Source organism: Oncorhynchus keta, chromosome 12 (assembly GCF_023373465.1).
Source record: "Oncorhynchus keta strain PuntledgeMale-10-30-2019 chromosome 12, Oket_V2, whole genome shotgun sequence".
Classification (NCBI taxonomy): Eukaryota; Metazoa; Chordata; class Actinopteri; order Salmoniformes; family Salmonidae; genus Oncorhynchus; species Oncorhynchus keta.
The window spans coordinates 48,093,912-48,119,212 of record NC_068432.1 but is presented as its reverse complement, the minus strand read 5'-3'; the positions used below and the strand labels follow the sequence as shown (position 1 = coordinate 48,119,212).

The 25,301-nt window shown below is 44.6% G+C and overlaps 1 protein-coding gene across 2 annotated transcripts; it reads left to right on the top strand.

Moving 5' to 3' along the window:
* Positions 1–2,284: 2,284 nt before the first annotated feature.
* On the top strand, positions 2,285–24,938 carry oacyl (O-acyltransferase like). Of its 2 annotated transcripts, none has more exons than XM_052458535.1 (15): positions 2,285–2,469; positions 4,386–4,519; positions 4,682–4,760; positions 4,885–5,020; positions 7,906–8,171; positions 8,445–8,615; positions 9,412–9,514; positions 9,847–9,948; positions 10,137–10,302; positions 12,157–12,236; positions 12,469–12,579; positions 21,278–21,401; positions 21,618–21,804; positions 23,132–23,274; positions 23,531–24,938. In XM_052458535.1, the coding sequence occupies exons 1-15, from the start codon at positions 2,313–2,315 to the stop codon at positions 23,633–23,635; spliced, it is 2,064 nt and encodes a 687-aa protein (XP_052314495.1). In that variant the 5' UTR covers positions 2,285–2,312; the 3' UTR covers positions 23,636–24,938. The 2 variants fall into 2 exon arrangements, with proteins under 2 accessions (XP_052314495.1, XP_052314494.1); XM_052458534.1 differs by having other exon boundaries at positions 7,906–8,180.
* The last annotated feature ends 363 nt before the right edge of the window (positions 24,939–25,301 follow it).

Genomic DNA, 25,301 nt, shown 5'->3' with positions numbered 1-25,301 from the left:
TGACAGACTGTCTCTCCTTTCTCTTCCCTGCTACTGACTGTCTCTCCTTTCTCTTCCCTGCTACTGTCTCTCCTTTCTCTTCCCTACGACAGACTGTCTCTCCTTTCTCTTCCCTGCTACTGACTCTCTCCTTTCTCTTCCCTGCTACTGTCTCTCCTTTCTCTTCCCTGCTACTGTCTCTCCTTTCTCTACCCTACTACAGACTGTCTCTCCTTTCTCTTCCCTACTACAGACTGTCTCTCCTTTCTCTTCCCTACTACAGACTGTCTCTCCTTTCTCTTCCCTATGACAGACTGTCTCTCCTTTCTCTTCCCTGCTACAGACTGTCTCTCCTTTCTCTTCCCTGCTACTGTCTCTCCTTTCTCTTCCCTAATACAGACTGTCTCTCCTTTCTCTTCCCTGCTACTGTCTCTCCTTTCTCTTCCCTATGACAGACTGTCTCTCCTTTCTCTTCCCTGCTACTGTCTCTCCTTTCTCTTCCCTATGACAGACTGTCTCTCCTTTCTCTTCCCTGCTACTGTCTCTCCTTTCTCTTCCCTATGACAGACTGTCTCTCCTTTCTCTTCCCTGCTACTGACTCTCTCCTTTCTCTTCCCTGCTACTGTCTCTCCTTTCTCTTCCCTGCTACTGTCTCTCCTTTCTCTACCCTACTACAGACTGTCTCTCCTTTCTCTTCCCTACTACAGACTGTCTCTCCTTTCTCTTCCCTACTACAGACTGTCTCTCCTTTCTCTTCCCTATGACAGACTGTCTCTCCTTTCTCTTCCCTGCTACAGACTGTCTCTCCTTTCTCTTCCCTGCTACTGTCTCTCCTTTCTCTTCCCTAATACAGACTGTCTCTCCTTTCTCTTCCCTGCTACTGTCTCTCCTTTCTCTTCCCTGCTACAGACTGTCTCTCCTTTCTCTTCCCTATGACAGACTGTCTCTCCTTTCTCTTCCCTGCTACTGACTGTCTCTCCTTTCTCTTCCCTGCTACTGTCTCTCCTTTCTCTTCCCTACGACAGACTGTCTCTCCTTTCTCTTCCCTGCTACTGACTCTCTCCTTTCTCTTCCCTGCTACTGTCTCTCCTTTCTCTTCCCTGCTACTGTCTCTCCTTTCTCTACCCTACTACAGACTGTCTCTCCTTTCTCTTCCCTACTACAGACTGTCTCTCCTTTCTCTTCCCTACTACAGACTGTCTCTCCTTTCTCTTCCCTTACTGTCTCTCCTCCTTCCCTGCTACTGTCTCTCCTTTCTCTTCCCTGCTACAGACTGTCTCTCCTTTCTCTTCCCTGCTACTGACTCTCTCCTTTCTCTTCCCTGCTACTGTCTCTCCTTTCTCTTCCCTGCTACTGTCTCTCCTTTCTCTACCCTACTACAGACTGTCTCTCCTTTCTCTTCCCTACTACAGACTGTCTCTCCTTTCTCTTCCCTACTACAGACTGTCTCTCCTTTCTCTTCCCTGCTACTGTCTCTCCTTTCTCTTCCCTGCTACAGACTGTCTCTCCTTTCTCTTCCCTGCTACAGACTGTCTCTCCTTTCTCTTCCCTGCTACAGACTGTCTCTCCTTTCTCTTCCCTGCTACAGACTGTCTCTCCTTTCTCTTCCCTGCTACAGACTGCCTCTCCCTTCTCTTCCCTGCTTCAGACTGTCTCTCCCTTCTCTTCCCTGCTACAGACTGTCTCTCCTTTCTCTTCCCTACTACAGACTGTCTCTTCCCTGCTATGGTCTCTTTCTCTCCTCTCTCTTTGCTTCAAGGCTGTATGGTGTACGTTAATCCCATCCAAGGGTGTCATTAGGACACGCAGTGATACATGTGTTGACGTCAAGCAAGCAGTTTACAGACTTCTTAACTGCCAACTACATCCATGTTATGAGTCACATTTGACCTTCAACACACATGATGTACTAATTTCCTGTCCAAAATGCGTAGTTGGTCTTCATGGGATTTGAATTTCAATTAGATTGGATTAGACTGACAACTTAGTGACACCGTAACATTTGAATTCAAGCCTGTATGGCCTCACTAATCAATCAATATTATGAGAGAAGATCGTTATTGCTTCATGAATGAACGTTTGAATGAATGATAATTGTGATGAAAGAACCATTACATGTACCTGTTGGATCAAAAGCCATTGACAGCTGGTTTAGAGTGCCAGGGGACTGGTCACTCACATCCATGTGTGAAGCCACCAATTACCACACTGATTGGTCAAGCTACAGATTACCTAACAGGAAGTCATCATCACTTCCACTGTGACCATGTGACTCTTCTTAACATTATTTAAAGGTCCTAGTCACGAAATGGAAGGATGCTATCCTCCCCAAGATGGTGCTACTGTGGAGGGCTTGTGGTTTGGTCCACTGCTTAACGTTGTGTTCTTTAGCAGTATATTCCATGAATGTCTCTGAGAAATGCACGCAGGACACCAAGACTTTTCTCTCAGAGCTAAACAAGGACCTGCCCAGTGAATATGCTGCTTTAAGTGAGTACTTGACCTCTATTTAAAAAAATATATATGTTTAAATTAAATTCTTATTGTTGACATGTGGGGCGGCAGGTAGCCTAGTGGTTAGAGTGTAGAGGCGGCAGGTAGCCTAGTGGTTAGAGTGTAGAGGCGGCAGGTAGCCTAGTGGTTAGAGTGTAGAGGCGGCAGGTAGCCTAGTGGTTAGAGTGTGGAGGCGGCAGGTAGCCTAGTGGTTAGAGTGTGGAGGCGGCAGGTAGCCTAGTGGTTAGAGTGTAGAGGCGGCAGGTAGCCTAGTGGTTAGAGTAGAGGCGGCAGGTAGCCTCGTGGTTAGAGTGTAGAGGCGGCAGGTAGCCTCGTGGTTAGGGTGTGGAGGAGGCAGGTAGCCTAGTGGTTAGGTGTAGAGGCGGCAGGGTAGCCTAGTGGTTAGAGTGTGGAGGCGGCAGGTAGCCTAGTGGTTAGAGTGTGGAGGCGGCAGGTAGCCTAGTGGTTAGAGTGTAGAGGCGGCAGGTAGCCTAGTGGTTAGAGTGTGGAGGCGGCAGGTAGCCTAGTGGTTAGAGTGTAGGCGGCGGCAGGGTAGCCTAGTGGTTAGAGTGTAGAGGCGGCAGGGTAGCCTAGTGGTTAGAGTGTAGAGGCGGCAGGTAGCCTAGTGGTTAGAGTGTAGAGGTGGCAGGTAGCCTAGTGGTTAGAGTGTAGAGGCGGCAGGTAGCCTAGTGGTTAGAGTGTAGAGGCGGCAGGTAGCCTCGTGGTTAGAGTGTGGAGGAGGCAGGTAGCCTAGTGGTTAGAGTGTAGAGGAGGCAGGTAGCCTAGTGGTTAGAGTGTAGAGGCGGCAGGTAGCCTAGTGGTTAGAGTGTAGAGGCGGCAGGTAGCCTCGTGGTTAGAGTGTGGAGGAGGCAGGTAGCCTAGTGGTTAGAGTGTAGAGGCGGCAGGGTAGCCTAGTGGTTAGAGTGTGGAGGAGGCAGGTAGCCTAGTGGTTAGAGTGTGGAGGAGGCAGGTAGCCTAGTGGTTAGAGTGTAGAGGCGGCAGGTAGCCTAGTGGTTAGAGTGTAGAGGCGGCAGGTAGCCTAGTGGTTAGAGTGTGGAGGCGGCAGGTAGCCTAGTGGTTAGAGTGTAGAGGCGGCAGGTAGCCTAGTGGTTAGAGTGTAGAGGCGGCAGGTAGCCTAGTGGTTAGAGTGTAGAGGCGGCAGGTAGCCTAGTGGTTAGAGTGTAGCGGCGGCAGGAAGCCTAGTGGTTAGAGTGTAGAGGCGGCAGGTAGCCTAGTGGTTAGAGTGTAGAGGCGGCAGGTAGCCTAGTGGTTAGAGTGAAGAGGCGGCATGTAGCCTAGTGGTTAGAGTGAAGAGGCGGCAGGTAGCCTAGTGGTTAGAGTGTAGAGGCGGCAGGTAGCCTAGTGGTTAGAGTGAAGAGGCGGCAGGTAGCCTAGTGGTTAGAGTGTAGAGGCGGCAGGTAGCCTAGTGGTTAGAGCACCTGGGCCAGTAACCGAGAGGTTGCTGGATCAAATTCTGGTAAAAATCTGTTGTTCTTCCCCTGAACAAGGCAGTTAACCCACTATTCCCTGGTAGGCCGTCAATTGTAAATAACAATTTGTTCTTAACTGACTTAAATAAAGGTCACATTTAAAATAAAATGTGATTGAAGAAAGATAGGACTGACTATTTGCTATGTTTTCACTTGTCTGAAGTTTATCAGGGGGCTTAATACGATCCTTCTCAGATTTCTCTGTAATTCTCAGGGTCTCGTTACTTACAACAAATATTTTTGGGGCAAACCTTTTTTTAATGTTAATTACATTAATAGTTATTTATTTCTATAACAACATGTATTGTCAGAGACATGACTGCATTAGTTTTAAAACACCATTTTCAAAACATTTCAAAAGATATCTCATAGCTTAGCGTAGCAATCACTCATTGATTATGTGTATGTTTTGTGTCCATCTAGTGTATGATGCCTTTGGGAAGATGGGTAGTGATGTGGTGGGGGGCAACGTGAACAGGCCTGGGTCTCTCCAGGAGTGTCTGTCTGTCCAGGGACCCTCCTTTACTGGACAGTACTGCCAGGTCTTCCTCAAACAAGTGAGGAAAGAAACCCTTCTTTTTATATATATAGTCACACTGCTACAACTCTCTACTGTAGTATTTAAGTATATCATATGTTATTGTATTCTATTTGATTCTAACTACAGTATGTACATTCAGATAAATGAATTACGGTACTATAATGTTGTTCTGACACAGGACCCAATCCAATACTTTGTTGGAATATGTGTTCCTGATTCCTGTGTGGAAGAAGAGGTTCAGACACTAGTTGTTTACGGTCAGTAGCTTTGTCTGCAATAGCATGAATAACATTTATAATTATCCATAAAGCATTTATAAACAGTTATAAGCATGTATTATGTTGTTATTATGACTGGCACCCATTGTGTCTGTGTCCCCAGAGACCTTCCAGCAGGCCAGGACCTCCCTGATCCCTCCAGTACCGTCCACCTTACTGGCCCAGTCCACTCAGGGCCTGTTCATGACCCAGTGTCTGTCTCATACTGGTGCTCCAGACCTGTCTGCTATCACCTGCCTGTGAGTACAGTTCACCCTAACCACTGAGCCCTGTGTCTAACTCATACTGGTGCTCCAGACCTGTCTGTTGTCGTGACTTTACTTTCATTAATCTGATGACTGTTATTTATTCAATCCACTAACTATGTTTAATTGTTACCCAATTAAATGAATAATGTAACAATTAACTCATTAGGATTTGGGGCACCACGGAATAAGTTCTTTGACGAGTTACCATCTCTCATTAAACTCCAGACAATCTATAAATTACATATTGATAACAGTAATTTATTAATCATTACCTCAGTCTCATAATCTGAACGATCGCAAACTTCTTGGATCTGCAAAAACCCCAGCCGTACCACACAAATTGGTTTAACTATTTATTTACTAGCTAACTAAATAATAATACAGAATAAACATACACTTACATGAGACAAAGGTCCCTAGTGGACTGACAAGATATGACAGCTTGTTAAAACATAGATATGAGAGAGAGAGAGAGAGAGAGAGAGAGAGAGAGAGAGAGAGAGAGAGACTATACATACCTTGGCCTAAACATCAGCGCCACAGGTAACTTCCACAAAGCTGTGAACGATCTGAGAGACAAGGCAAGAAGGGCATTCTATGCCATCAAAAGAAACATAAATTTCAACATACCAATTAGGATTTGGCTAAAAATACTTGAATCAGTCATAGAGCCCATTGCCCTTTATGGTTGTGAGGTCTGGGGTCCGCTCACCAACCAAGACTTCACAAAATGGGACAAACACCAAATTGAGACTCTGCACGCAGAATTCTGCAAAAATATCCTCCGTGTACAACGTAAAACACCAAATAATGCATGCAGAGCAGAATTAGGCCGATACCCACTAATTATCAAAATCCAGAAAAGAGGCATTAAATTCTACAACCACCTAAAAGGAAGCGATTCACAAACCTTCCATAACAAAGCCATCACCTACAGAGAGATGAACCTGGAGAAGAGTCCCCTAAGCAAGCTGGTCCTGGGGCTCTGTTCACAAACACAAACACACCCTACAGAGCCCCAGGACAACAGCACAATTAGACCCAAGCAAATCATGAGAAAACAAAAAGATAATTACTTAACACATTGGAAAGAATTAACAAAAAAAACAGAGCAAACTAGAATGCTATTTGGCCCTACACAGAGAGTACACAGCGGCAGAATACCTGACCACTGTGACTGACCCAAAATTAAGGAAAGCTTTGACTATGTACAGACTCAGTGAGCATAGCCTTGCTATTGAGAAAGGCCGCCGTAGGCAGACATGGCTCTCAAGAGAAGACAGGCTATGTGCTCACTGCCCACAAAATGAGGGGGAAACTGAGCTGCACTTCCTAACCTCCTGCCCAATATATGACCATATTAGAGAGACATATTTCCCTCAGATCACACAGATCCACAAAGAATTTTTTTAAAAATCAAATTTTGATAAACTCCCATATCTACTGGGTGAAATTCCACAGTGTGCATCACAGCAGCAAGATTTGTGACCTGTTGCCACGAGAAAAGGGCAACCAGTGAAGAACAAACACCATTGTAAATACAACCCATATTTATGCTTATTTATTTTATCTTGTGTCCTTTAACTATTTGTACATTGTATATATATATATAATATGACATTTGTAATGTCTTTACTGTTTTGAAACTGTTGTATGTGTAATGTTTACTGTAAATTTTTGTTGTTTTTCACTTTATATATTCACTTTGTATGTTGTCTACCTCACTTGCTTTGGCAATGTTAACACATGTTTCCCATGCCAATAAAGCCCTTGAATTGAATTGAATTGAGAGAGAGACAGAGAGAGAGAGAGATTTGGAAACTACCCTCAAAGTAATCCTAATACCTTGAACCACCACCCGTTTGGAGTAAGAAATCATTAATGTATTTATGTGTGAATGCCGTCGTTTGTCGTCTTGCTCTGGTGAAACCAACCTTTCTTGAAAGGGGTTACTTGTCTCTGTATTCACTCAGCTCACTTATAAGGCTCTTATTGTCAACCAGAGGTCTCAATGTCCTTCATTTTAGTTGTCCGGTCACCGGTGGTGTCTTTGTTCAGAACTTGTTCTTAGCTCATGTTAATAGTCAGAATTTAACCACTTTACATGCGCAGCTGCAGACCGGCAGTGTCCTGTGAGTTGATCTTCTTCATCTCGTGTTGAGGTTCATTTCTAAGCATTTCAAACGTGTGGACCGCGGTCTCACGTCTTTCTGGTCTGATGTTAATTTCTCTTCCAAGCCTTTATGCACTCTGGTAAAAGGGAAATTCCATCATCCTGACACGATCTCTGAGCTCCCTTGGTGGCTAGGCTACTTACTGGTGCAAAGTATCATCACAACTATGATCTCGTTAGAAAACAAAAACTGCATTCCTATCTTAACAAAAATATTTTCATAATTGTTCATGTCTCACCACCACAACATTTAAGATGAAAACCTGACAAATACAAAGTGCATACATTTCAAGTTACAGTATTTTCGTTATACCATATGTATAAAAAAAAAAATGACATCACAAAATATATGTTACTTTTCTGGGTAGAGAGAGAGTTCTGCTGCTTAAAATGTGAGGTGTCAAAAAAGCGGCACATCCCCCCCTCCCCTCTTCTGTGGGTGAGAGAGGGCCTGGTTATTTGTCAACCATGCCAAGCTGATCTGAGCCTTTGGATCCTCATGTGTAGTCATGACACTGTTGTCACCTGCCTGTACGTCATAACTCTGACCCCAACCATATTGAATCTGTGTAGATGGAATACTTACAAAAATGATTTAATTCTGAGGATCTAACTAACATCCCCAGATAGTTAAAAAAAAAATCAATCCAAAGTCCAAGAAAGTGATTTGGGATGTCTGACTCTGTCCCCATCCGTCCGTCAGGTTTGTGTGTTGTGCGTTGGTGGCCGTCCCCTTGACTGCAACCCTGTTCGTGGCCATAGTGAGATGGCAGAGAAACAGAGAGGTCGGCCCTGGAGTGGAGTCTTCTTCTCTGAAAACCAGGGACCCAAACCTCTACGGGACGCTGATGTCTAACGGCACGTCCAGTGTTAGAGCCAGTAACAACAGCTGCTCTGGACAACTGGACAGTCAGATGGAGCACTACACAGAGGAGGAAGTAGAGGAGGAGGAAGTGAAGGAGGGGGGCAGTAAGAAGAGCAAGTACAACATGTTTTAGAATAGTCTGCACCGCAAATCTACAAACACACTGGACTACTGACGCTTTGTCTGGGATATATTATTCACATTTATTCATTACTGGAGCTCTTTATAGTTTCCTGAACTTTGATCTCAGAAAAAAATATGTTTTATTGCAGGTGAAAAAGTGTCATTGCATACATCAACAAAAAAAACTGTACACTGGGTTGATTTGGTGCATCATTCCTAACTAACTAACCCACACTCCTGCTGCCTGCCGACAGGTTGTATGTACTCGTGGCTCCAGGCCTTCTCCTTCCAGGCCTGCAGCCAGGAGGTCCTCTCTACAGCTAGCCCAGGTGGAGGCTACTCCTCCCTGAATGGAATCCGCATCTTTAGCCTTCTATGGATAATCTGTGGACACACTGTCCAGCTCAGCGCCTGGAACAACCTAGGTATGTCTCAGAGGAAATTCTCATTCTCTGTACTGTAGCGAATTCTTGCGAATGGCCACAGTGTAAAACACCCCTTGCAGATCTCAAACCCACGTCTCCCAGCTTGTAGGCAGACCTGCCAACCACTGTTCCAATAAGGGTTAGCCCCTTTGGGATGGATGGTAACAGGCTTACCTAGGCAAGGTTCATTACACTGCTGTCTACCTTAGAACTTAAATTAACAGCCCAGACTTTTATTTGCTTCAATCAATGAACACAACTGCCGCTTATTAGAGACATGTTTCAATTTGAACCCATTGTGCTTAAGGAAAAGCCATTGCGCTCTAGGAATTTGTCAAGCCAGCCTGCACTAGCAGCGAAGTCAGAGGCCCCACTGTCACTCACGGTGGCATAGATCTAATTTTCTTTCACCCTGATCATCTTGCTGGACACCCGGAGTCGGCTTTTGCGGGGAATATCAGAGTAGTGTCCATGGTAACCTCATAAACCATTTATTTAGATCCTCCATTTATTTGAAACAGGCGTTTATTTACTGAAATATGTGCCGATGCCCAGCTTTTAAAAGGGACAGGCGGCTATTTCAGACTCAGTGTTTGATTTTTTTAGATTTTTTTCAAATCAAATCCAATTTTATTTGTCACATACACATGGTTAGCAGATGTTAATGCGAGTGTAGCGAAATGCTTGTTTGATAGGATAGTAAATACCGTAAAAAATGATATCTATCTACAATACTTGATGAATGAATTGGATATCAATATCAGCTGTTTACAGATATGCAATGAACTGATTACAGATAATGAAAAGAGATGGAAAGGGACAGTGGAGAAAAACCCTCTGCATGTGTTTGGCTTCAGTGGACCTGTTTATCTGGCTGTGGATACCTTTCTGCTCCTAGGGTGAGAACACCGCCCAGTTCAACTCCACCCGTAGCACATTTTTGTTCTATCTAGGACCTTAAAGGGTTCCTCGGCTGTCCCCATAGGAGAACATTTTGAAGAACACTTTTTGGTTGCAGGTAGAAAGAACCCTTTTGTGTTCCATGTAGAACCCTTTCTAAAGAGGGTTCTACATGGAAACCAAAATGGTTCTACCTGGAACCAAAAAGGATTCTCCTATGGGGAAAGATGAAGAACCCTTTTTTCTAAGAATGTACTGCATATATGCATCCTTCCTTCCTCATCTTCCTTGAAGTAATCACTGATCTGCACCTGTCTGGTCCGTGTCCCAGAGGTCTTTTGAGTGCAAGATCCCTGCTGGGGTCCATTCAGAGAGCGGAGGACAAACTGAGTCCAGGTCTGATCGCCAACTTCCTCTTCAAGAGGTTTAAAAGGTATCTCCATCAGTCCTCAACTTTTATTTAACCAGGAGAGACCATGAATGCTATGTGTAAGGGTGACCTGGATCACTGAAATCATTACATTCTGTTTATAGAACCACAACACCAATCTGTTGTATGTTTTGTGCTCTTCTTCTTTACTGATCATTGTTGATTTGTTATTGTCCTGCCCTCCCTCCCAGAGTCCAGCCACTGCACCTCTTCATCGTGTGTCTCGCTATCGGCCTCTTCTCCGTGGTCCAGAGAGGTGCATTCTGGTTCATCGCCGAGGATGAGATCATCAACTGTAAAAAGTACTGGTGGTCCAACCTGCTACTGGTCAACAACCTCTTCACCATCACTGACATAGTGAGAATGACCCCGACCCCTGACCCTAACCACTACACTAAACCTAACCCCTAACCTAACCACTACTCTAACCCCTAACCTAACCTTAACCCTAACCCTAGCTTACTACTGGTCAACAAACTCTTCACCATCACTGACATAGTGAGAATGACCCCGACCCCTGACCCTAACCACTACACTAAACCTAACCCCTAACCTAACCACTACTCTAACCCCTAACCTAACCTTAACCCTAACCCTAGCTTACTACTGGTCAACAAACTCTTCACCATCACTGACATAGTGAGAATGACCCCGACCCCTGACCCTAACCACTACACTAAACCTAACCACTAACCTAACCACTACTCTAACCCCTAACCTAACCTTAACCCTAACCCTAGCTTACTACTGGTCAACAACCTCTTCACCACCATTTGACATAGTGAGAATGACCCCTGACCCTGACCCTAAACACTACTCTAACCCCTAACCTAACCTTAACCCTAACCCTAGCTTACTACTGGTCAACAACCTCTTCACCACCATTTGACATAGTGAGAATGACCCCTGACCCTAACCACTACTCTAACCCCTAACCTAACCTTAACCCTAACCCTAGCTTACTACTGGTCAACAACCTCTTCACCATCACTGACATAGTGAGCCTTTTAGGTAACCTGTAACTGTAATTGCTTTAGCAGTAGTAGTACTACACTGAAATGTTTGGACTGGTAGTAGCCACTACAATACAATGCAACTGTATTAATCCCAGAGGGGCAATTCGTTCAAGGCTGACAGGGTGCTTCAGACAGGACAAACACACACACAGACAGTGTAAAAACAATATGTAAAACAATATATATTTTTAAAGATGACTGTTGGTTTTGACTGAGATAATGTAGTGGTAATCTGTCATTATCTACGACGGTTGGTTATGACTGTGATAATGTAGAGGGTAATCTGTCATTATCTATGACTGTTGGTTTTGACTGAGATAATGTAGAGGTAATCTGTCATTATCTATGACTGTTGGGTTTGGCTGAGATACTGTTGAGGTCATCTCTCATTATCTATGACTGTTGGTTATGACTGAGATAATGCAGAGGGCATCTGTCATTATCTATGACTGTTGGTTATGACTGAGATAATGTAGAGGTAATCTGTCATTATCTATGACTGTTGGGTTTGGCTGAGATACTGTAGAGGTCATCTGTCATTATCTATGACTGTTGGTTATGACTGAGATAATGCAGAGATCATCTGTCATTATCTATGACTGTTGGTTATGACTGAGATAATGTAGAGGTAATCTGTCATTATCTATGACTGTTGGTTATGACTGAGATAATGCAGAGATCATCTGTCATTATCTATGACTGTTGGTTATGACTGAGATAATGCAGAGGTCATCTGTCATTATCTATGACTGTTGGTTATGACTGAGATAATGCAGAGATCATCTGTCATTATCTATGACTGTTGGTTATGACTGAGATAATGTAGAGGTAATCTGTCATTATCTATGACTGTTGGTTATGACTGAGATAATGCAGAGGTCACCTGTCATTATCTATGACTGTTGGTTATGACTGAGATAATGCAGAGGTCATCTGTCATTATCTATGACTGTTGGTTATGACTGAGATAATGCAGAGGTCATCTGTCATTATCTATGACTGTTGGTTATGACTGAGATAATGTAGAGGTAATCTGTCATTATCTATGACTGTTGGTTATGACTGAGATAATGCAGAGGTCATCTGTCATTATCTATGACTGTTGGTTATGACTGAGATAATGCAGAGGTCATCTGTCATTATCTATGACTGTTGGTTATGACTGAGATAATGCAGAGGTCATCTGTCTCTACAGTGTGCTCCATGGACCTGGTATCTGTCCCTGGATTTCCAGTTCTATGCAACAACCCCCCTGCTCATCTACCTCTATAGGCTGTAAGTCATTCACAATGCAAAATGGCTATTCTCAAATCAGTCAAATCAAATTTTATTTGTCACATACACATGGTTAGCAGATGTTAATGCGAGTGTAGCGAAATGCTTGTGCTTCTAGTTCCGACAATGCAGTAATAACCAATAAGTAATCTAACTAACAATTCCTAAACTACTGTCTAATGATCATTATATTTCTTTCTCAATAAATGTTCTTCTCTCTGTTGTCTTTCAGGAACAAAGGAGTTCTGGTTGGTGTGGCTTCAGCTCTGCTGTTTCTGTCCAGTCTGACTAGCGCTGTTCTCACTGCCCTACTGCACCTCCCAGTTCACCAGCCTACCACACTGTAAGTTACCCAGACTACCACACTATATATTACCCAGCCTACCACACTGTAAGTTACCCAGACTACCACACTGTAAGTTACACAGACTACCACACTGTATATTACCCAGAATACCACACTGTAAGTTACACAGACTACCACACTGTAAGTTACACAGAATACCACACTGTAAATTACCCAGACTACCACACTGTATATTACCCAGACTACCACACTGTAAGTTACCCAGACTACCACACTGTAAGTTACCCAGAATACCACACTGTAAGTTACCCAGACTACCACACTGTAAATTACCCAGACTACCACACTGTAAGTTACCCAGAATACCACACTGTAAGTTACCCAGACTACCACACTGTAAATTACCCAGACTACCACACTGTAAGTTACCCAGACTACCACACTGTAAATTACCCAGACTACCACACTGTAAGTTACCCAGACTACCACACTGTAAGTTACCCAGACTACCACACTGTAAATTACCCAGACTACCACACTGTAAATTACCCAGACTACCACACTGTAAATTACACAGACTACCACACTGTAAATTACACAGACTACCACACTGTAAGTTACCCAGACTACCACACTGTAAATTACCCAGACTACCACACTGTAAATTACCCAGACTACCACACTGTAAATTACCCAGACTACCACACTGTAAATTACCCAGACTACCACACTGTAAATTACCCAGACTACCACACTGTAAATTACTCAGACTACCACACTGTAAATTACACAGACTACCACACTGTAAATTACACAGACTACCACACTGTAAGTTACCCAGACTACCACACTGTAAGTTACCCAGACTACCACACTGTAAATTACCCAGACTACCACACTGTAAGTTACCCAGACTACCACACTGTAAGTTACCCAGACTACCACACTGTAAATTACCCAGACTACCACACTGTAAGTTACCCAGACTACCACACTGTAAATTACCCAGACTACCACACTGTAAGTTACCCAGACTACCACACTGTAAATTACCCAGAATACCACACTGTAAGTTACACAGACTACCACACTGTAAATTACACAGACTACCACACTGTAAATTACCCAGACTACCACACTGTAAGTTACCCAGACTACCACACTGTAAATTACCCAGAATACCACACTGTAAATTACCCAGACTACCACACTGTAAATTACACAGACTACCACACTGTAAGTTACCCAGTCTACCACACTGTAAGTTACCCAGACTACCACACTGTAAGTTACCCAGACTACCACACTGTAAGTTACCCAGACTACCACACTGTAAGTTACCCAGACTACCACACTGTAAGTTACCCAGAATACCACACTGTAAATTACCCAGACTACCACACTGTAAATTACCCAGACTACCACACTGTAAGTTACCCAGACTACCACACTGTAAATTACCCAGACTACCACACTGTAAGTTACCCAGACTACCACACTGTAAATTACCCAGAATACCACACTGTAAGTTACACAGACTACCACACTGTAAGTTACCCAGACTACCACACTGTAAGTTACCCAGACTACCACACTGTAAATTACCCAGACTACCACACTGTAAATTACCCAGACTACCACACTGTAAATTACACAGACTACCACACTGTAAATTACACAGACTACCACACTGTAAATTACCCAGACTACCACACTGTAAATTACCCAGACTACCACACTGTAAGTTACAGACTACCACACTGTAAGTTACCCAGACTACCACACTGTAAGTTACCCAGACTACCACACTGTAAGTTACCCAGACTACCACACTGTAAATTACCCAGACTACCACACTGTAAGTTACCCAGACTACCACACTGTAAATTACCCAGACTACCACACTGTAAGTTACCCAGACTACCACACTGTAAATTACCCAGAATACCACACTGTAAGTTACACAGACTACCACACTGTAAATTACACAGACTACCACACTGTAAATTACCCAGACTACCACACTGTAAGTTACCCAGACTACCACACTGTAAATTACCCAGAATACCACACTGTAAATTACCCAGACTACCACACTGTAAATTACACAGACTACCACACTGTAAGTTACCCAGACTACCACACTGTAAATTACCCAGACTACCACACTGTAAGTTACCCAGACTACCACACTGTAAATTACCCAGACTACCACACTGTAAGTTACCCAGACTACCACACTGTAAATTACCCAGAATACCACACTAAGTTACACAGACTACCACACTGTAAATTACACAGACTACCACACTGTAAATTACCCAGACTACCACACTGTAAGTTACCCAGACTACCACACTGTAAATTACCCAGAATACCACACTGTAAATTACCCAGACTACCACACTGTAAATTACACAGACTACCACACTGTAAGTTACCCAGACTACCACACTGTAAGTTACCCAGACTACCACACTGTAAGTTACCCAGACTACCACACTGTAAGTTACCCAGACTACCACACTGTAAGTTACCCAGACTACCACACTGTAAGTTACCCAGACTACCACACTGTAAATTACCCAGACTACCACACTGTAAATTACCCAGACTACCACACTGTAAGTTACCCAGACTACCACACTGTAAATTACCCAGACTACCACACTGTAAGTTACCCAGACTACCACACTGTAAGTTACACAGACTACCACACTGTAAATTACACAGACTACCACACTGTAAATTACCCAGACTACCACACTGTAAGTTACCCAGACTACCACACTGTAAATTACCCAGAATACCACACTGTAAGTTACCCAGACTACCACACTGTAAATTACACAGACTACCACACTGTAAGTTACCCAGTCTACCACAATCAATCAATCAATCAAATTTTATTTATATAGCCCTTCGTACATCAGCTGATATCTCAAAGTGCTGTACAAAAACCCAGCCTAAAACCCCAAACAGCAAGCAATGCAGGTGTAGAAGCACGGTGGCTAGGAAAAACTCCCTAGAAAGGCCAAAACCTAGGAAGAAACCTAGAGAGGAACCAGGCTATGTGGGGTGGCCAGTCCTCTTCTGGCTGTGCCGGGTGGAGATTATAACAGAACATGGCCAAGATGTTCAAATGTTCATGAATGACCAGCATGGTCGAATAATAACAAGGCAGAACAGTTGAAACTGGAGCAGCAGCACAGTCAGGTGGACTGGGGACAGCAAGGAGTCATCATGTCAGGTCGTCCTGGGGCACGGTCCTTGGGCTCAGGTCCTCCGAGAGAGAGAAAGAAAGAGAGAATTAGAGAGAGCATATGTGGGGTGGCCAGTCCTCTTCTGGCTGTGCCGGGTGGAGATTATAACAGAACATGGCCAAGATGTTCAAATGTTCATAAATGACCAGCATGGTCAAATAATAGTAAGGCAGAACAGTTGAAACTGGAGCAGCAGCATGGCCAGGTGGACTGGGGACAGCAAGGAGTCATCATGTCAGGTAGTCCTGGGGCATGGTCCTAGGGCTCAGGTCAGTTGAAACTGGAGCAGCAGCATGGCCAGGTGGACTGGGGACAGCAAGGAGCCATCATGTCAGGTAGTCCTGGGGCATGGTCCTAGGGCTCAGGTCCTCCGAGAGAGAGAAAGAAAGAAGGAGAGAATTAGAGAACGCACACTTAGATTCACACAGTACACCGAATAGGACAGGAGAAGTACTCCAGATATAACAAACTGACCCTAGCCCCCGACACAAACTTCTGCAGCATAAATACTGGAGGCTGAGACAGGAGGGGTCAGGAGACTGTGGCCCCATCCGAGGACTCCCCGGACAGGGCCAAACAGGAAGGATATAACCCCACCCACTTTGCCAAAGCACAGCCCCCACACCACTAGCACAGCCCCCACACCACACTGTATATTACCCAGAATACCACACTGTAAGTTACCCAGAATACCACACTGTATATTACCCAGAATACCACACTGTATATTACCCAGAATACCACACTGTAAATTACCCAGACTACCACACTGTAAATTACCCAGAATACCACACGGTATATTACCCAGACTACCACACTGTAAATTACCCAGAATACCACACTGTAAGTTACCCAGAATACCACACTGTATATTACCCAGAATACCACACTGTATATTACCCAGAATACCACTGTAAATTACCCAGACTACCACACTGTAAATTACCCAGAATACCACACTGTATATTACCCAGAATACCACACTCCCAGAATACCACACTGTAAGTTACCCAGAATACCACACTGTACATTACCCAGACTACCACACTGTAAATTACTCAGACTACCACACTGTAAATTACCCAGAATACCACATTGTACGTTACACAGACTACTACACTGTAAGTTACCCAGACTACCACACTGTACATTACCCAGACTAGCACACTGTACATTACCCAGAATACCACATTGTACGTTACCCAGACTACCACACTGTAAGTTACCCAGACTACCACACTGTAAATTACCCAGAATACCACACTGTAAGTGACCCAGACTACCACAATGTACATTACCCAGACTACCACACTGTAAATTACCCAGAATACCACATTGTACGTGACCCAGACTACCACACTGTATATTACCCAGACTACCACACTGTAAGTTACCCAGACTACCACATTATAAATTCACCAGAATACCACACTGTAAGTTACCCAGACTACCACACTGTAAGTTACCCAGACTACCACACTGTAAATTACCCAGAATACCACACTGTAAGTTACACAGACTACCACACTGTAAGTTACCCAGACTACCACACTGTAAATTACCCAGACTACCACACTGTAAGTTACCCAGACTACCACACTGTAAATTACACAGACTACCACACTGTAAGTTACCCAGTCTACCACACTGTAAGTTACCCAGACTACCACACTGTAAGTTACCCAGACTACCACACTGTAAGTTACCCAGACTACCACACTGTAAATTACCCAGACTACCACACTGTAAGTTACCCAGAATACCACACTGTAAATTACCCAGACTACCACACTGTAAATTACCCAGACTACCACACTGTAAGTTACCCAGACTACCACACTGTAAATTACCCAGACTACCACACTGTAAGTTACCCAGACTACCACACTGTAAATTACCCAGAATACCACACTGTAAGTTACACAGACTACCACACTGTAAGTTACCCAGACTACCACACTGTAAGTTACCCAGACTACCACACTGTAAATTACCCAGACTACCACACTGTAAATTACCCAGACTACCACACTGTAAATTACACAGACTACCACACTGTAAATTACACAGACTACCACACTGTAAATTACACAGACTACCACACTGTAAATTACACAGACTACCACACTGTAAGTTACCCAGACTACCACACTGTAAATTACCCAGACTACCACACTGTAAGTTACCCAGACTACCACACTGTAAGTTACCCAGACTACCACACTGTAAATTACCCAGACTACCACACTGTAAGTTACCCAGACTACCACACTGTAAATTACCCAGACTACCACACTGTAAGTTACCCAGACTACCACACTGTAAATTACCCAGAATACCACACTGTAAGTTACACAGACTACCACACTGTAAATTACACAGACTACCACACTGTAAATTACCCAGACTACCACACTGTAAGTTACCCAGACTACCACACTGTAAATTACCCAGAATACCACACTGTAAATTACCCAGACTACCACACTGTAAATTACACAGGCTACCACACTGTAAGTTACCCAGACTACCACACTGTAAATTACCCAGACTACCACACTGTAAGTTACCCAGACTACCACACTGTAAATTACCCAGACTACCACACTGTAAGTTACCCAGACTACCACACTGTAAATTACCCAGAATACCACACTAAGTTACACAGACTACCACACTGTAAATTACACAGACTACCACACTGTAAATTACCCAGACTACCACACTGTAAGTTACCCAGACTACCACACTGTAAATTACCCAGAATACCACACTGTAAATTACCCAGACTACCACACTGTAAATTACACAGACTACCACACTGTAAGTTACCCAGTCTACCACACTGTAAGTTACCCAGACTACCACACTGTAAGTTACCCAGACTACCACACTGTAAGTTACCCAGACTACCACACTGTAAGTTACCCAGACTACCACACTGTAAGTTACCCAGACTACCACACTGTAAATTACCCAGACTACCACACTGTAAATTACCCAGACTACCACACTGTAAGTTACCCAGACTACCACACTGTAAATTACCCAGACTACCACACTGTAAGTTACCCAGACTACCACACTGTAAATTACCCAGAATACCACACTGTAAGTTACACAGACTACCACACTGTAAATTACACAGACTACCACACTGTAAATTACCCAGACTACCACACTGTAAGTTACCCAGACTACCACACTGTAAATTACCCAGAATACCACACTGTAAGTTACCCAGACTACCACACTGTAAATTACACAGACTACCACACTGTAAGTTACCCAGTCTACCACAATCAATCAATCAATCAAATTTTATTTATATAGCCCTTCGTACATCAGCTGATATCTCAAAGTGCTGTACAAAAACCCAGCCTAAAACCCCAAACAGCAAGCAATGCAGGTGTAGAAGCACGGTGGCTAGGAAAAACTCCCTAGAAAGGCCAAAACCTAGGAAGAAACCTAGAGAGGAACCAGGCTATGTGGGGTGGCCAGTCCTCTTCTGGCTGTGCCGGGTGGAGATTATAACAGAACATGGCCAAGATGTTCAAATGTTCATGAATGACCAGCATGGTCGAATAATAACAAGGCAGAACAGTTGAAACTGGAGCAGCAGCACAGTCAGGTGGACTGGGGACAGCAAGGAGTCATCATGTCAGGTCGTCCTGGGGCACGGTCCTTGGGCTCAGGTCCTCCGAGAGAGAGAAAGAAAGAGAGAATTAGAGAGAGCATATGTGGGGTGGCCAGTCCTCTTCTGGCTGTGCCGGGTGGAGATTATAACAGAACATGGCCAAGATGTTCAAATGTTCATAAATGACCAGCATGGTCAAATAATAGTAAGGCAGAACAGTTGAAACTGGAGCAGCAGCATGGCCAGGTGGACTGGGGACAGCAAGGAGTCATCATGTCAGGTAGTCCTGGGGCATGGTCCTAGGGCTCAGGTCAGTTGAAACTGGAGCAGCAGCATGGCCAGGTGGACTGGGGACAGCAAGGAGCCATCATGTCAGGTAGTCCTGGGGCATGGTCCTAGGGCTCAGGTCCTCCGAGAGAGAGAAAGAAAGAAGGAGAGAATTAGAGAACGCACACTTAGATTCACACAGTACACCGAATAGGACAGGAGAAGTACTCCAGATATAACAAACTGACCCTAGCCCCCCGACACAAACTTCTGCAGCATAAATACTGGAGGCTGAGACAGGAGGGGTCAGGAGACACTGTGGCCCCATCCGAGGACTCCCCCGGACAGGGCCAAACAGGAAGGATATAACCCCACCCACTTTGCCAAAGCACAGCCCCCACACCACTAGCACAGCCCCCACACCACACTGTATATTACCCAGAATACCACACTGTAAGTTACCCAGAATACCACACTGTATATTACCCAGAATACCACACTGTATATTACCCAGAATACCACACTGTAAATTACCCAGACTACCACACTGTAAATTACCCAGAATACCACACGGTATATTACCCAGACTACCACACTGTAAATTACCCAGAATACCACACTGTAAGTTACCCAGAATACCACACTGTATATTACCCAGAATACCACTGTAAATTACCCAGACTACCACACTGTAAATTACCCAGAATACCACACTGTATATTACCCAGAATACCACACTGTATATTACCCAGAATACCACACTCCCAGAATACCACACTGTAAGTTACCCAGAATACCACACTGTACATTACCCAGACTACCACACTGTAAATTACTCAGACTACCACACTGTAAATTACCCAGAATACCACATTGTACGTTACACAGACTACCACACTGTAAGTTACCCAGACTACCACACTGTACATTACCCAGACTAGCACACTGTACATTACCCAGAATACCACATTGTACGTTACCCAGACTACCACACTGTAAGTTACCCAGACTACCACACTGTAAATTACCCAGAATACCACACTGTAAGTGACCCAGACTACCACAATGTACATTACCCAGACTACCACACTGTAAATTACCCAGAATACCACATTGTACGTGACCCAGACTACCACTCTGTATATTACCCAGACTACCACACTGTAAGTTACCCAGACTACCACATTATAAATTCACCAGAATACCACACTGTAAGTTACCCAGACTACCACATTATAAATTCACCAGAATACCACACTGTAAATTACCCAGACTACCACATTATAAATTCACCAGAATACCACACTGTAAATTACCCAGAATACCACACTGTAAGATCAAGTGATAACACTTTAACAATAATTAATCATTCTAAAAGCATAATGAAGCTTTCATTGACCCATTACAAGACCTACATAAATCATTAAAACATTATTTGTAAGAAAATGTCATATTATATCAACTCAAACCAGATCAACTGTTACAGATATGTATCACCCACAATGTCCAGTATAATATGTATTCTGTTCCAACACTGCCATTATCGTTTATGTTGTATATGGTCCAGAAAATATGAAAACTACTTCCAGTATTACTACAATAAACCCTACACCAGATACGGGCCCTACCTGATCGGGATCCTGGCAGGGATAAGCATGACAACTAAGAAAGGCCACCTTTTAAAACATCAGGTAATAATTTGAATTAACTGAATAATCTTTAACTGCTTAACACTCAGTTACCTACCTTTAAAATGTTGTGAACAGGGTTTCCCCACCTTTTAATGCTATATAAGTGTTGTTTTTTTGCATTAACGTTTACCTACCTGTGTTATTTTTAAAACTACAGCCCTGTTTCGTTTCAATAACATATCTCCTCTCCTCTCCTGTGTCTGTGTAACAACTCAGTGGCAGGCTGCAGTAGGTTGGTTCTGCTGCCTGTCAGTCATGGCGATATTGGTAGGATTGGCCTATGTCCTCCGGGATGTCCCACCCCAGCCGTCCGCGCCTCACGCCCTCTACCAGGGGATCCATCGCTCCCTCTGGGCCCTGGCCGTGGCCTGGATCATACTGGCCTGTGAGGAGGGATATGGAGGTGAGACCTGAGCAATGACAACCCACCTACCACAAGTCCCAGACATACTATTGTGAACAGATCTAGGGCCAGGAGTCTTTGCTGACCATTTGATCTGACCGGTAAAAATGATGGTCCCTCGTCGTTTTCTATGTAAGAGTCTTAGTTACATCCTTTAGCAAAGGATCAGAGTTTTCCCTCATGTGGTCAGGTAACATTCCTGCCCTTAAAAAAAACCCTGTCTTCAGTAACTACCCAGTCTCCAGTAACTACCCAGTCTCCAGTAACTACCCAGTCTCCAGTAACTACCCAGTCTCCAGTAACTACCCAGTCTTCAGTAACTACCCAGTCTTCAGTAACTACCCAGTCTTCAGTAACTACCCAGTCTCCAGTAACTACCCAGTCTCCAGTAACTACCCAGTCTCCAGTAACTACCCTGTCTTCAGTAACTACCCAGTCTCCAGTAACTACCCAGTCTCCAGTAACTACCCAGTCTCCAGTAACTACCCAGTCTCCAGTAACTCCCCAGTCTCCAGTAACTCCCCAGTCTCCAGTAACTCCCCAGTCTCCAGTAACTCCCCAGTCTCCAGTAACTACCCAGTCTCCAGTAACTACCCAGTCTCCAGTAACTACCCAGTCTCCAGTAACTACCCAGTCTCCAGTAACTACCCAGTCTCCAGTAACTACCCAGTCTCCAGTAACTCCCCAGTCTCCAGTAACTACCCAGTCTCCAGTAACTACCCTGTCTTCAGTAACTACCCAGTCTCCAGTAACTACCCTGTCTTCAGTAACTACCCAGTCTCCAGTAACTACCCAGTCTCCAGTAACTACCCAGTCTCCAGTAACTACCCAGTCTCCAGTAACTACCCAGTCTTCAGTAACTCCCCAGTCTCCAGTAACTCCCCAGTCTCCAGTAACTCCCCAGTCTCAGTAACTACCCAGTCTCCAGTAACTACCCAGTCTCCAGTAACTACCCAGTCTCCAGTAACTACCCAGTCTCCAGTAACTCCCCAGTCTCCAGTAACTCCCCAGTCTCCAGTAACTCCCCAGTCTCCAGTAACTCCCCAGTCTCCAGTAACTCCCCAGTCTCCAGTAACTCCCCAGTCTCCAGTAACTACCCAGTCTCCAGTAACTACCCAGTCTCCAGTAACTACCCAGTCTCCAGTAACTACCCAGTCTCCAGTAACTACCCAGTCTCCAGTAACTCCCCAGTCTCCAGTAACTCCCCAGTCTCCAGTAACTCCCCAGTCTCCAATAACTACCCAGTCTCCAGTAACTACCCAGTCTCCAGTAACTACCCAGTGTCTCTCTCACATGCTGTATATTCTGTCCCTCTCTCTCTCTCCAGGGTTTGTTGATAACCTCCTGTCACTAAGTCTGTGGGTTCCTCTGTCCAACATCAGCTTTGCCTGCTACCTGATCCATCCTGTTCTTATTATACTATACAACGGCAAACAGGAGACTCCTATACACTACACAGACATGAACTTTGTAAGTATTTCACACAGTAGTTAACCTAGACCCAGATAAGTGTCTGCTGCGTTGCCAACTTCTTCCATGGTTGTTATCATGCCAAACATTTCTGGTATGGCAGTGACTTGAGTTGGCAAGAACGCACAAACAGATCGAGGACAGGCCTCTACTACTGTAGATCATAATAGAACATTATGCTTGAAGGAGATGCATTTTCCTGCTCTTCTGAGGATGATCACATGGTGTTATTTTCCTTTGTTTTCTTCCTCCTCAGTTCTATCTGTTCCTGGGTCACATGATTCTGACGGTGGTGATTGGCTATGTGCTGACCGTGTTGGTGGAGAAGCCTTACCTCTTCCTCAGGGGCAGTAAGACTTAAGGACACAACCCCCTCGACCCTCCTCCTCTGGGACATGACCCCTAGACCCTCCTCTGTACGCCATGACCGCTAGACCCTCCTCCTCTACGACATGACCTCTAGACCCTCCTCCTCTACGACATGACCTCTAGACCCTCCTCCCTACGACATGACCCCTCCTCCCACGACATAACCACTAGACCCTCCTCTGTACGACATGACCCTTAGACCCTCCTCCTCTACGACATGACCCTTAGACCCTCCTCCTCTACGACATGACCCCTAGACCCTCCTCCTCTACGACATGACCCCTAGACCCTCCTCCTCTACGACATGACCTCTAGACCCTCCTCCTCTACGACATGACCTCTAGACCCTCCTCCTCTACGACATGACCTCTAGACCCTCCTCCTCTACGACATGACCCCTAGACCCTCCTCCTCTACGACATGACCTCTAGACCCTCCTCCTCTACAACATGACCCCTAGACCCTCCTCCTCTACGACATGACCTCTAGACCCTCCTCCTCTACGACATGACCCTTAGACCCTCCTCCTCTACGACATGACACCTAGACCCGCCTCCTCTACGACATGACCTCTAGACCCTCCTCCTCTACGACATGACCCCTAGACCCTCCTCCTCTATGACATGACCTCTAGACCCTCCTCCTCTACGACATGACCCCTAGACCCTCCTCCCTACGACATGACCCCTCCTCCCACGACATAACCACTTGACCCTCCTCCCTACGACATGACCCCTAGACCCTCCTCCCTACGACATGACCTCTAGACCATCCTCCTCTACGACATGACCCCTCCTCCCTACGACATGACCCCTAGACCCTCCTCCCTACGACATGACCCCTCCTCCCTACGACAGGACCCCCTAGACCCTCCTCCTCTACAACACTCCTGTAGATCTGAAAGGATTGGCTGTGAGCAGTATGGCCATAAATGAAAGGAATGATGTATGGGCTGATTTATATTCATTGTAAGATGGAAGATGTGCGGTGTAAATGATTGTATAATTTGCCATGTATAAAAACTGAAACATAAAGTCTGAACAGAGTGGTATGTTAGAATGTAAAACTTTCTGTGGTTAGAATGTTTAATGCTGACTGTAGTATTGAGGTGCAATGATACTTGTGAAGCCAAGCAGTATAAGAAGAGCTCTTCACTAGATACATAAACAGACAAAGGCCATTTCCTCAAAAGTGAGTTTACAACTTGATCAACTTTCAAAGCAGAATTACTTTTCCATTGTTCCTCAAATGCTGTGTATGATACATTTTGCTGAATAAACCAGTCTCTACTTTTATCCAATGTAAAAAACACAATTTCAAATGTTGCTACAAAGACTGAATCCAGGTGAGGGGTCACATATGTCACAGCAGTGAGTTATTAGGCAAGTGTTTGTGGGTCTCTCGTACACCATCACTGCATGACCACAACATCTAGCTTAGCCTTAGCCCAGTAACCCAAACATGTCACTGGCAATCATTCAAAACACACCCATCTAGTTAGGTATCAATGCACTCAAATAGTAAATATATTCCCTTGGTTTTGAAACTGGAGCCTCCTGATCCTGAATCCATCACTAAATAAACCAATATGATCCTAAAGCCACAGGGGCCAACAGGAACCAACAGGGAGAAACAGGAACCAACAGGGAGAAACAGGA